Here is a 9671-nt window from a genome sequence, read left to right on the forward strand (position 1 = left end):
TCTACCTTCAAACAATATATATTTATTGAATACTCAAACCTACAGACAATCATTCGAGCATACATACATAGTGGATATTTACTTCCATACTAACGTGCCACACGCAGCCACACGAACCTAGATGCCGCACCTCCTCCACCTGAAGCCGATGTACTTTATATGTCCTTCGCCTAAAGCCTGGGCCCGCAAGTGACGTAGAAGTCATCAGGTGTCAGGTCATCGCCTAGGATGGGGTCGGTGTCAGCCACGTTGAAGATGGTCAGCGCCTGGCTCTTCATGACGCTTTGAGTGGAGGTCTCGTTGCAGGCTCCGGAGAAGTAGAACTCAGGGCCCTTGATGGGAGTCTCGCCGTAAGCGCTGCCGCAGTTGTAGATGAATTCGTAGGGGAACCAGCTGCCCGAAGTGGAGCAGAGGTAGTCATTGGGCACGGTGAGCTCAGGCGACGAGACCTCGAAGTCCCCATCCTCGCCACACATCGACATGCAGAAACGGCCGGAGTAGCTGTCGTGGCAGACGAGGGCGCCTAAGATGGGCAGGGAGAGGGTGTTGCAAGGGATGCCCTTCACTGTCACGGTGAAGGAGCAAGTGGCTGTGTTGGACGAGTTGTCATAGGCCGTGTAGACGACCTCGTGCCGGCCCCACGCCATGATCGAGGTGGGGTCGTAAGTGCTCTCCACCTGAAAACAAAGAACAGTCACTATCTTAATTTTCTATGATAACATTCACGAACACACACTCAAATGAATAATAATCGCTTGTACAAAGAAACCCACTTTTGTTCTATATCCGAACCTATACACTACCCAGATAGACCAAAATATAACCCAAATTCGTCACACATTTCCGTCAGTCGTTCTTACGTTCGCGATGTATCCCGAATCGTCAGAGAAAACGGGTTCCGGCCAGCCAACCACGAGGGGCGACGAACTCTCGATTGACTGCGAATTCGGGCACTCAAGAACCGTGGGTGGATTCTGGTCTGTTGGGTACAGGGCATGAAGGTTATGAGTCGTGGAGTTAATGCGTGTGGGTGCTGGTTGAAGGGAGGAATTACAGTTTCAGTTTCTCACTTTTTGTCTCCCACTTTTTTTTCTTCAACACACGCTTTCTCTCTCTCTCTCTCTATCTATTCATATCCTTCCCTCCCCTCTTCCACTCCTTCTTTCTCCCTCCCACCCTCCTTTCCTCTCCCTCCTTCCCTCTCTCCCTCCTTTCCTCCCTCTTCTCCCTCTCCCTCCCTCATTCCCCGCCTCTCTCTCCATTCCAGAGCACCTCCCCACTTACCTCCGGAAAAGACGGTGACGGTGTAGCTGCAAGTGTTCACGTTGTAGTTGAAATCCGTAGCAACGAATTTAACATTATAGTTTCCAGGAGTCAAAGCAGCAGTCACGGTGGTATCTGTTTGCTGCACGTCGTCAAGGAACAGCTGCAATCACAGAGCGAGAATTTGCCGGTGTTTGCTGTTTTAGATGTGCACACACACACACACACACACACACACACACACACACACACACACACACACACACACACACACACACACACACACACACACGTACGTGTGTGTGTGTGTGTGTGGAACTCTGTTGTGAGCAAAGCGGTAACATCTACAGTCTCCTAGGAAATAAAACTGCAAGACTAAGGATGCGCCGAGGACTCCTCCGGCACCCACCTCAAGGACCCAAGCGTTGGTGTTGTCGGACACCTCCGGGGGCGTGATCGTGTACCACATGGAGCCCCAGCCGAAGGGCGTGGTGACGTCGATTATCGAAGGGCACGTGAGGAACTGGGGCGCCTCGCCGTCTGTGGGAAAGGAGCGTACTCTTTGATTCCTTATCGTCATACGAATTCGGAAGCAGAAGAATGGTTTCTAATCGTCTATGTTTTCAGTGTATTTGAATCAGGGTTTAATTAAATCGTTGAACTTATCTAGACCCGGTTTAATTTAATTCGTTGACCACACTCAAATCAGGATGAATTTAAAACCCTGAAGGTATTCAAATCCGAATGAATTTAAACCTCTGAACGTATTCATATCCGAATGAATTTAAACCCCTAAACTATTCAAATCCGAATGATTCGAAATCGCTTTAACGTATTCGAGTCCTCTCTACCGCTACCTCGTGATCTGACCGAACCAAAGAAAACGGCGCCTCTAGTTACCTATACACATGAAGACTACTCCATCATTTTCAGTCCACTGCCCGTTGTTGCAGGTGAGAACAGGCTCTCCCTGAGCTAGGAAACCGCTGAGACAGCTGGTGGTACAGATGGTTCCGTCGGGAAGATCCTCCTTCAGGGCATATCTGAATAGGGTGGATGGAACGGAAAAGATTTAGATAAAAGCAAAGTTATGAAGATGAAACTTCTAAGTTCGGATTAAATGTAGTTCAGGCTGGAATTTGATATATCTTTCTGTCTCTGTCCCTCTGTCTTTGTCCCAGTCTGTCTCTCTCTTTCTGTCTATCTATCTATCTGTCTGTGTGGTGCAGTGGCAGCGTTCTCTTCTAGCAAACTTGCTGACCTGCAATCAGTTACCGCACCGCCAGAGGCTAGTAGTGCAGAAGCACAATAAACGAGCAGCCATAATTTAATTGAAGTCACGCGAACCTGTCATACCAAACCCTAAATAATAATAGTTATTATCATTCATCTCCTTTCCTCCCTACCTTCTCTCCCGTCTCCTTATTAACATGAGCCCCTCTGGACGCTGACCTGAGGACGTGCTGGGCCTTGCTGGAGCACAACCAAGGGTTAGCGTACTGCACGGGCGGTGGTCTGAAGCAATTGGTTGCGCCTCCTCCGTTCACGACCTCGATGGAATCCAAGCCAAGCCAGGTGTGCTGCGTCGTCCAGATGTTCCTGTCAGCGCGAGCCTTCCAGACGACCTGGAACATGTGTCCCACCGTGACGTTGAGGTCGACGGTGACGTATTCCCATCGGTTTTCTTTGTTCACGGCCTCCCAGATGAGGTTGTCCACGCCGTCGATGCGGGAGTAGAGGCTGATGTACGAGTCCGCCTCTCCTTCGCCGTTGAGGAAATAGGCAAAGTTGACCGTCTCGTCGCCGACGGCCGCGCTCAGCGTCGGGGTCTCGAGTCTGCTCTCCGAGTTGTAGCCTGTGAGGAGCAAGTAGCCCGAGCCTGTGTAGCCCGAGTCCATAGCGTTCAGGTTCCACGAGGGTCTGCCGTTGGCTTGGGTGAAATCGTGGGTGCCTCCGAGGCCGCACATGCCGTCCTCGGCCTCGAAGTCGCAATTGCCTGTGGGCGAGGTGGGGGATATTGGTACGAGAACGTTTGTTTGTTTGTAAAAAAAAAAAAAAAAAAAAAAAAAAATCATTTGGTATTTTGGGGGTTACTACTCAACTGTCCAATGAGTCAATAACTGTTCGCATTTTTTTTTTTGTATTATTGTGGATACTAATCAATCATCTGAGTTAATCACTGTAATCCCACCCCCCCTTTTTGGGGTATTATTGGGGATACTAGTCAATTTTCTAACGAGTCAATATTGTATAATAAAAAAGAATTTGATAACAGGGAAACAGCAGAGCATAGCAGCGGATGGCCAAAGAATATCCAATAACATAATAATTTTATACTGGTAATATTTATACTACTACTAATGATGACAAGACAAGCAATCATCCTTACGAACCATAGATGCGGGAGGAAGAAGCAAAGGCGACGAGGCCCAGAAGGCAGAGAAAAGCTCGTAGAGTATTCATGTTGAGCGCCATAAGGGTACTGAGCGTTGGTGGGAGAAGTTGCCGTATTTAACCCTCCAGTGGTGTTGTCCCATTGCTTTGTTATGTAATGGCATTGTTTTTTTATGCAGGATTCTCTCTCTCTCTCTCTCTCTCTCTCTTTCTCTCTCTCTCTCTCTCTCTCCAGTGATTTCTTCCTTTTTCATTAATCTTTTCTTCTCTTTTCTTAATATGTTTAAGTTATAGAATCTCTATTGTATTACAATATAGTTCCAGTATGTCGTGTTTTGATGCCACCAGGATCTAAAGGAAATTCTTAAAAATTGGGGCATTTACATTCCCAACTCGGTTTCCGGCGTGACGTAGCTCAGCATAATATATAATATAATACAAATATATAATACAAATCAGGTTCCCTTTTATTGCAAATTTCAAAGAAAACGAATGTGTCATTGTACTCAAAGAAAACATAAATTGAAGATCGGATCCTAAAAAATCAAAAGGTCAAATTTACCTCAAATTTTTTATCAAACAAGCGTTACTAACTCCTTTTGTAGTATAAGTAATTTTATCTTTATACTTTCTTCTGTTACTCTTTTGTTATTTATTTCGTTGTATTTTTTTTCATATTCTATTATTATAATTATAGTTATGTTATATCATCTTAATTTATAACATCACATATTATGTTTTGCCATATTTTATATGGGTTAAAAAATGTTCTTTGTGGGTAATAGTAATGAAATTAGAAAAAAATTTAACGTTATCTATTATTTACGTCCATGTGCATTATAGCTTGAATTGGTCCTCATTATCCGATGTATAAAAATAAACAAAAGAAAATTAATATAATTGGTATTTAAATATTCTATTAACCTTTAAGAAAACGTTATCCTTGCCGCAGAGGATATCTAAAAGGTTAAAGGAAACAACAAATATGCACCAAAGGCAAGAGAAACGAAAAGCTAAGCAACAAATCAGGATAGAATAGAATAGAATTATAGTTTAGGTTCGTTGATTTTAAAGTACAAATGTGCTTTAAAATTTAAGAATATATTTTGACAGTGAAAATACAAACTGAATGAGTGATTTTTACGAGCTATGATTCACTTTGATTGAATCGTGAATATTTCCCTACGTCCTTTCCTAATTTATCTTCTTGCTTTTGATATTTCTTCGTCTTGCCTGCACCTTTTATTTATGAATGTATACATATTTTGTATAAATTTGTTTTTTTTTATGAATTTGCCTTTTTTATTGTCTGAGTGAAAATGCGAAAAAAATGTACTAAACATCACATGCTTCGCGCTTTCCTTAACAGCACATGCTTCCTGTTTTTACTGTTTATGGCTATGCAGCTTGGGTCCTTTGTGGGGGTTGCATTTTATATGATGTTCATATTACGAGGCAAAAAAGGGAAACATAAACTTTGGAATAAATAACAAAGAAAAGATGACTTGAAACAGCACAGGAGAAAAATAAGTGATGAACATAATAGAGACAGACAGAGAGAGAGAGAGAGAGAAGAGAGAGAGAGAGAGAGAGAGGGGGTAAGTGAGAGAGGGGGGGAGAGAGAGAAAGAGAGAGAGAGAGAGAGGGGTGGGGGGAAGAGAGAGAGAGAAAGACTGAGACTTACCAGCATGACAAGAAACAATTGGAAACAGCAAGAGAGTGCGAGGAGGAGAACGTAGATGAACGATAAAGATGAAAAAAGCCTCTTTGAGAAAGTGGCGAAAGAAATGTCAGAAAAATAAAATCTTCTCAAGTGTTCTGTTAAGGAAGTTAATATTTTTTTTCTTTCTTTCTAACACACGAATGATATCTTAGAATAATCATGTAGTTAAACGATCGTAAACATATTTTTTAAAGAAAAAAATCAAACGCAAGGATTTGTCTCTTATCTCTTAGACCTTATAGCTTCTATGGAACTCCATAATTTAATATAGAAATATAGAAAAGAATAAAAGTTCCCTGAAATTGTCACCAGCTTGAGAATTGGAAATGTTCAGGATCACGTAAAAATGTTCAGGATCAGTAAAAAGTGACATACCATTACATTTGTATGCTGTGTTTATCTTACATCAACATTGAGTTTTAAATACATACATTATATGCTCTACAATCTAAAACAGGCTGCGGTGAGTGTTATAGTACCGCAGTTCTGTAGCTAGAGTTCGAATGGTCTCCATGATTGTGATTGCAAAAGCAGTGATAGCATAACTAATAACAAACCTGAGCATAGTTTTTTTTAGACGATGTAAAGTGAATAACGGTTTTATGTTATTTCTCCTTTCCTGATTAATTTTAATATAAACATTGGAATTGCCAAGGTAGACGATGATTATGAGGAAAGAGATAAAAAGAATAAGAATAATGAGTACAGACTACCCAGGGGAATGACAGCTGCCATAAGGAAATATGTCATCAATGAATAATTTACGATTGATACGAATTGCTTTATTCCATACTATCAATAAAGGTTATTTTTCTACATACCATTAGGAAAAAAATGGAAAGTAATCCAGAACTGAGAACGTTTTTTTTTTCTATGATACATGTTATTATGACAAAATTGTTATTTGTTACACCACTAAGAAAATCAGAAAATGCTATACCCAAAATAGGTTGAATGAAAGATAAACAATGATGAGCAGATGATATTCGTAATTAGTAGTGTAAGAACGTTTAAAAATAATATTCATACATTTTTTGTAAATGCTAACTAGACTAGAAAGTATCGCCTATGAAACGCAGTAAGGTTGAAAATGTGTAAGCTAATATACTAAAGAATAAGTACGCACTATTGATATTTCAGAGTTGTTGTTGGGTTTCCAGATAATTGATAATGATAATTATTTTGTAAAAGTCTCTCCTCTCCACATTAAAAAAAAACTCAGTTACAGTCGTCAGTAACAAAGGATGAACATTCTGCTTTAAGATATGTATATATGTAAACACACACACACACACACACACACACATATATATACACAAATGTGTGTGTGCATGCGTGTGTTTGTGTGTGTGCGTGTGTGTGTGTCCGTTGTTGTGTGTGTGTGTCCGTTCGTGTGTGCGTGTGTGTGCCCGTTTGTGCGTGCATGTGTGTGCCCGTTCGTGCGTGCGTGTCTATACATATATGTGTGTGTGTGCATATATGTACATATATATACATATAATTGTGTGTATGTGACATGAAATTCGCTCATAAAGAAATCTGGTACAAAATATAGCCACTGTATCTACCTTCAAACAATATATATTTATTAAATACTCAAACCTACAGACAATCATTCGAGCATACATACATAGTGGATATTTACTTCCATACTAACGTGCCACACGCAGCCACACGAACCTAGATGCCGCACCTCTTCCACCTGAAGCCGATGTACTTTATATGTCCTTCGCCTAAAGCCTGGGCCCGCAAGTGACGTAGAAGTCATCAGGTGTCAGGTCATCGCCTAGGATGGGGTCGGTGTCAGCCACGTTGAAGATCGTCAGCGCCTGGCTCTTCATGACGCTTTGAGTGGAGGTCTCGTTGCAGGCTCCGGAGAAGTAGAACTCAGGGCCCTTGATGGGAGTCTCGCCGTAAGCGCTGCCGCAGTTGTAGATGAATTCGTAGGGGAACCAGCTGCCCGAAGTGGAGCAGAGGTAGTCATTGGGCACGGTGAGCTCAGGCGACGAGACCTCGAAGTCCCCATCCTCGCCACACATCGACACGCAGAAACGGCCGGAGTAGCTGTCGTGGCAGACGAGGGCGCCTAAGATGGGCAGGGAGAGGGTGTTGCAAGGGATGCCCTTCACTGTCACGGTGAAGGAGCAAGTGGCTGTGTTGGACGAGTTGTCATAGGCCGTGTAGACGACCTCGTGCCGGCCCCACGCCATGATCGAGGTGGGGTCGTAAGTGCTCTCCACCTGAAAACAAAGAACAGTCACTATCTTAATTTTCTATGATAACATTCATGAACACGCACTCGAATGAATAATAATCGTTGTACAGAGAACTCCAATTTTGTTCTATATCCGAACCCGTATGTGATTATACATTTCCGTTGTAGAACATCAAACTACTACCCAGATAGACCAAAATATAACCCAAATTCGTCACACATTTCTGTCAGTCGTTCTTACGTTCGCGATGTATCCCGAATCGTCAGAGAAAACGGGTTCCGGCCAGCCAACCACGAGGGGCGACGAACTCTCGATTGACTGCGAATTCGGGCACTCAAGAACCGTGGGTGGATTCTGGTCTGTTGGGTACAGGGCATGAAGGTTATGGGTCGTGGAGTTAATGCGTGTGGGTGCTGGTTGAAGGGAGGAATTACAGTTTCAGTTTCTCACTTTTTGTCTCCCACTTTTTTTTTCTTTAACACACGCTTTCTCTCTATCTATCTATCTATTTATGTCCCTCCCTCTCCTCTTCCACTCCTTCTTTCTCCCTCCCACCCTCCTTTCCTCTCCCTCCTTCCCTCTCTCCCTCCTTGCCTCCCTCTTCTCCCTCTCCCTCCCTCATTCCCCGCCTCTCTCTCCATTCCAGAGCACCTCCCCACTTACCTCCGGAAAAGACGGTGACGGTGTAGCTGCAAGTGTTCACGTTGTAGTTGAAATCCGTAGCAACGAATTTAACATTATAGTTTCCAGGAGTCAAAGCAGCAGTCACGGTGGTATCTGTCTGCTGCACGTCGTCAAGGAACAGCTGCAATCACAGAGCGAGAATTTGCCGGTGTTTGCTGTTTTAGATACACACACACACACACACACACACACACACACACACACACACACACACACACACACACACACACACACACACACACACACACACACACACCACGCACACGTATACACACACACACACACACACGTATACACACACACACACACACACACACACACACACACACACACACACACACACATATATATATATATATATATATATATATATATATATATATATATATATATATATAAAACTGCAAGACTAGGGATGCGTCGAGGCCTCCTCCGGCACCCACCTCAAGGACCCAAGCGTTGGTGTTGTCGGACACCTCCGGGGGCGTGATCGTGTACCACATGGAGCCCCAGCCGAAGGGCGTGGTGACGTCGATTGTCGAAGGGCACGTGAGGAACTGGGGCGCCTCGCCGTCTGTGGGAAAGGAGCGTACTCTTTGATTCCTTATTGTCATGCGAATTCGGAAGCAGAAGGATGGTTTCTAATCGTCTATGTTGTCAATGTATTTGAAACAGGGTTTAATTAAATCGTTGAACTTATCCAGATCCGGATGAATTTAACTCGTTGACCACACTCAAATCAGTATGAATTTAAATCGTTGAGCGAATTTAAATCCAGATGAATTTAAACCGTTGAACGTATTCAAATCCGAATGATTCGAAATCGCTCTAACGTATTCGAGTCCTCTCTACCGCCACCTCGTGATCTGACCGAACCAAAGAAAACGGCGCCTCTAGTTACCTATACACATGAAGACTACTCCATCATTTTCAGTCCACTGCCCGTTGTTGCAGGTGAGAACAGGCTCTCCCTGAGCTAGGAAAGCCGCTGAGACAACTGGTGGTGCAGATGGTGCCGTCGGAAAGTTCCTCCTTCAGGTCAGGTCTGAATAAAGGTGGATGGAACGGAAAAGATTTAGATAAAAGCAAAGTCATGAAGATGAAACTTCTAAGTTCGGATTAAATGTAGTTCAGGCTGGAATTTGATATATCTTTCTGTCTCTGTCCCTCTGTCTTTGTCCCAGTCTCTCTCTCTCTCTATCTATCTATCTATCTGTGTGGTGCAGTGGCAGCGTTCTCGTCTAGTAATCTTGCTGACCTGCATTCAGTTCCCGCACCGCCAGTGGCTAGAAGTGTAAACGCACAATAAACGAGCAGCCATAATTTGATTGAAGTTACGCGAACCTGTCATACCAAACCCTAAATAATAACAGTTATTATCATTCATTTCC

At 43.2% G+C, this 9671-nt stretch overlaps 2 protein-coding genes across 2 annotated transcripts in view; both read right to left on the reverse strand.

The window, feature by feature from the left end:
* LOC119579791 lies at window positions 1-3820 on the reverse strand. Its single transcript, XM_037927677.1, has 7 exons — window positions 3657-3820; window positions 2716-3259; window positions 2164-2306; window positions 1673-1803; window positions 1285-1426; window positions 861-979; window positions 1-677 (listed from the first exon to the last, which is right to left on the reverse strand). The coding sequence occupies exons 1-7, from the start codon at window positions 3736-3738 to the stop codon at window positions 171-173; spliced, it is 1668 nt and encodes a 555-aa protein (XP_037783605.1). The 5' UTR covers window positions 3739-3820; the 3' UTR covers window positions 1-170.
* Window positions 3821-6941: 3121 nt separating this feature from the next.
* LOC119579792 overlaps window positions 6942-9671 on the reverse strand; it is a 3781-nt gene continuing 1051 nt past the window's right edge. Inside the window, 6 exon segments of the mRNA XM_037927678.1 lie at window positions 6942-7620; window positions 7837-7955; window positions 8260-8401; window positions 8724-8854; window positions 9182-9263; window positions 9265-9325. Coding sequence (XP_037783606.1) covers window positions 7114-7620; window positions 7837-7955; window positions 8260-8401; window positions 8724-8854; window positions 9182-9263; window positions 9265-9325 — 1042 coding nt within the window. The 3' untranslated portion in view covers window positions 6942-7113.

The sequence above is a fragment of the Penaeus monodon genome, chromosome 12, assembly GCF_015228065.2.
Source record: "Penaeus monodon isolate SGIC_2016 chromosome 12, NSTDA_Pmon_1, whole genome shotgun sequence".
Classification (NCBI taxonomy): Eukaryota; Metazoa; Arthropoda; class Malacostraca; order Decapoda; family Penaeidae; genus Penaeus; species Penaeus monodon.

Coding starts and splice junctions, on each gene's coding strand:
- LOC119579791 (XM_037927677.1), bottom strand. CDS start 3,738: ATGGCGCTCAACATGAATACTCTACGAGCTTTTCTCTGCCTTCTGGGC. Junction 3,260..3,656: donor TTCTTCCTCCCGCATCTATG/GTTCGTAAGGAT, acceptor CCTCGCCCACAG/GCAATTGCGACTTCGAGGCC. Junction 2,307..2,715: donor AAGGCCCAGCACGTCCTCAG/GTCAGCGTCCAG, acceptor CACCCTATTCAG/ATATGCCCTGAAGGAGGATC.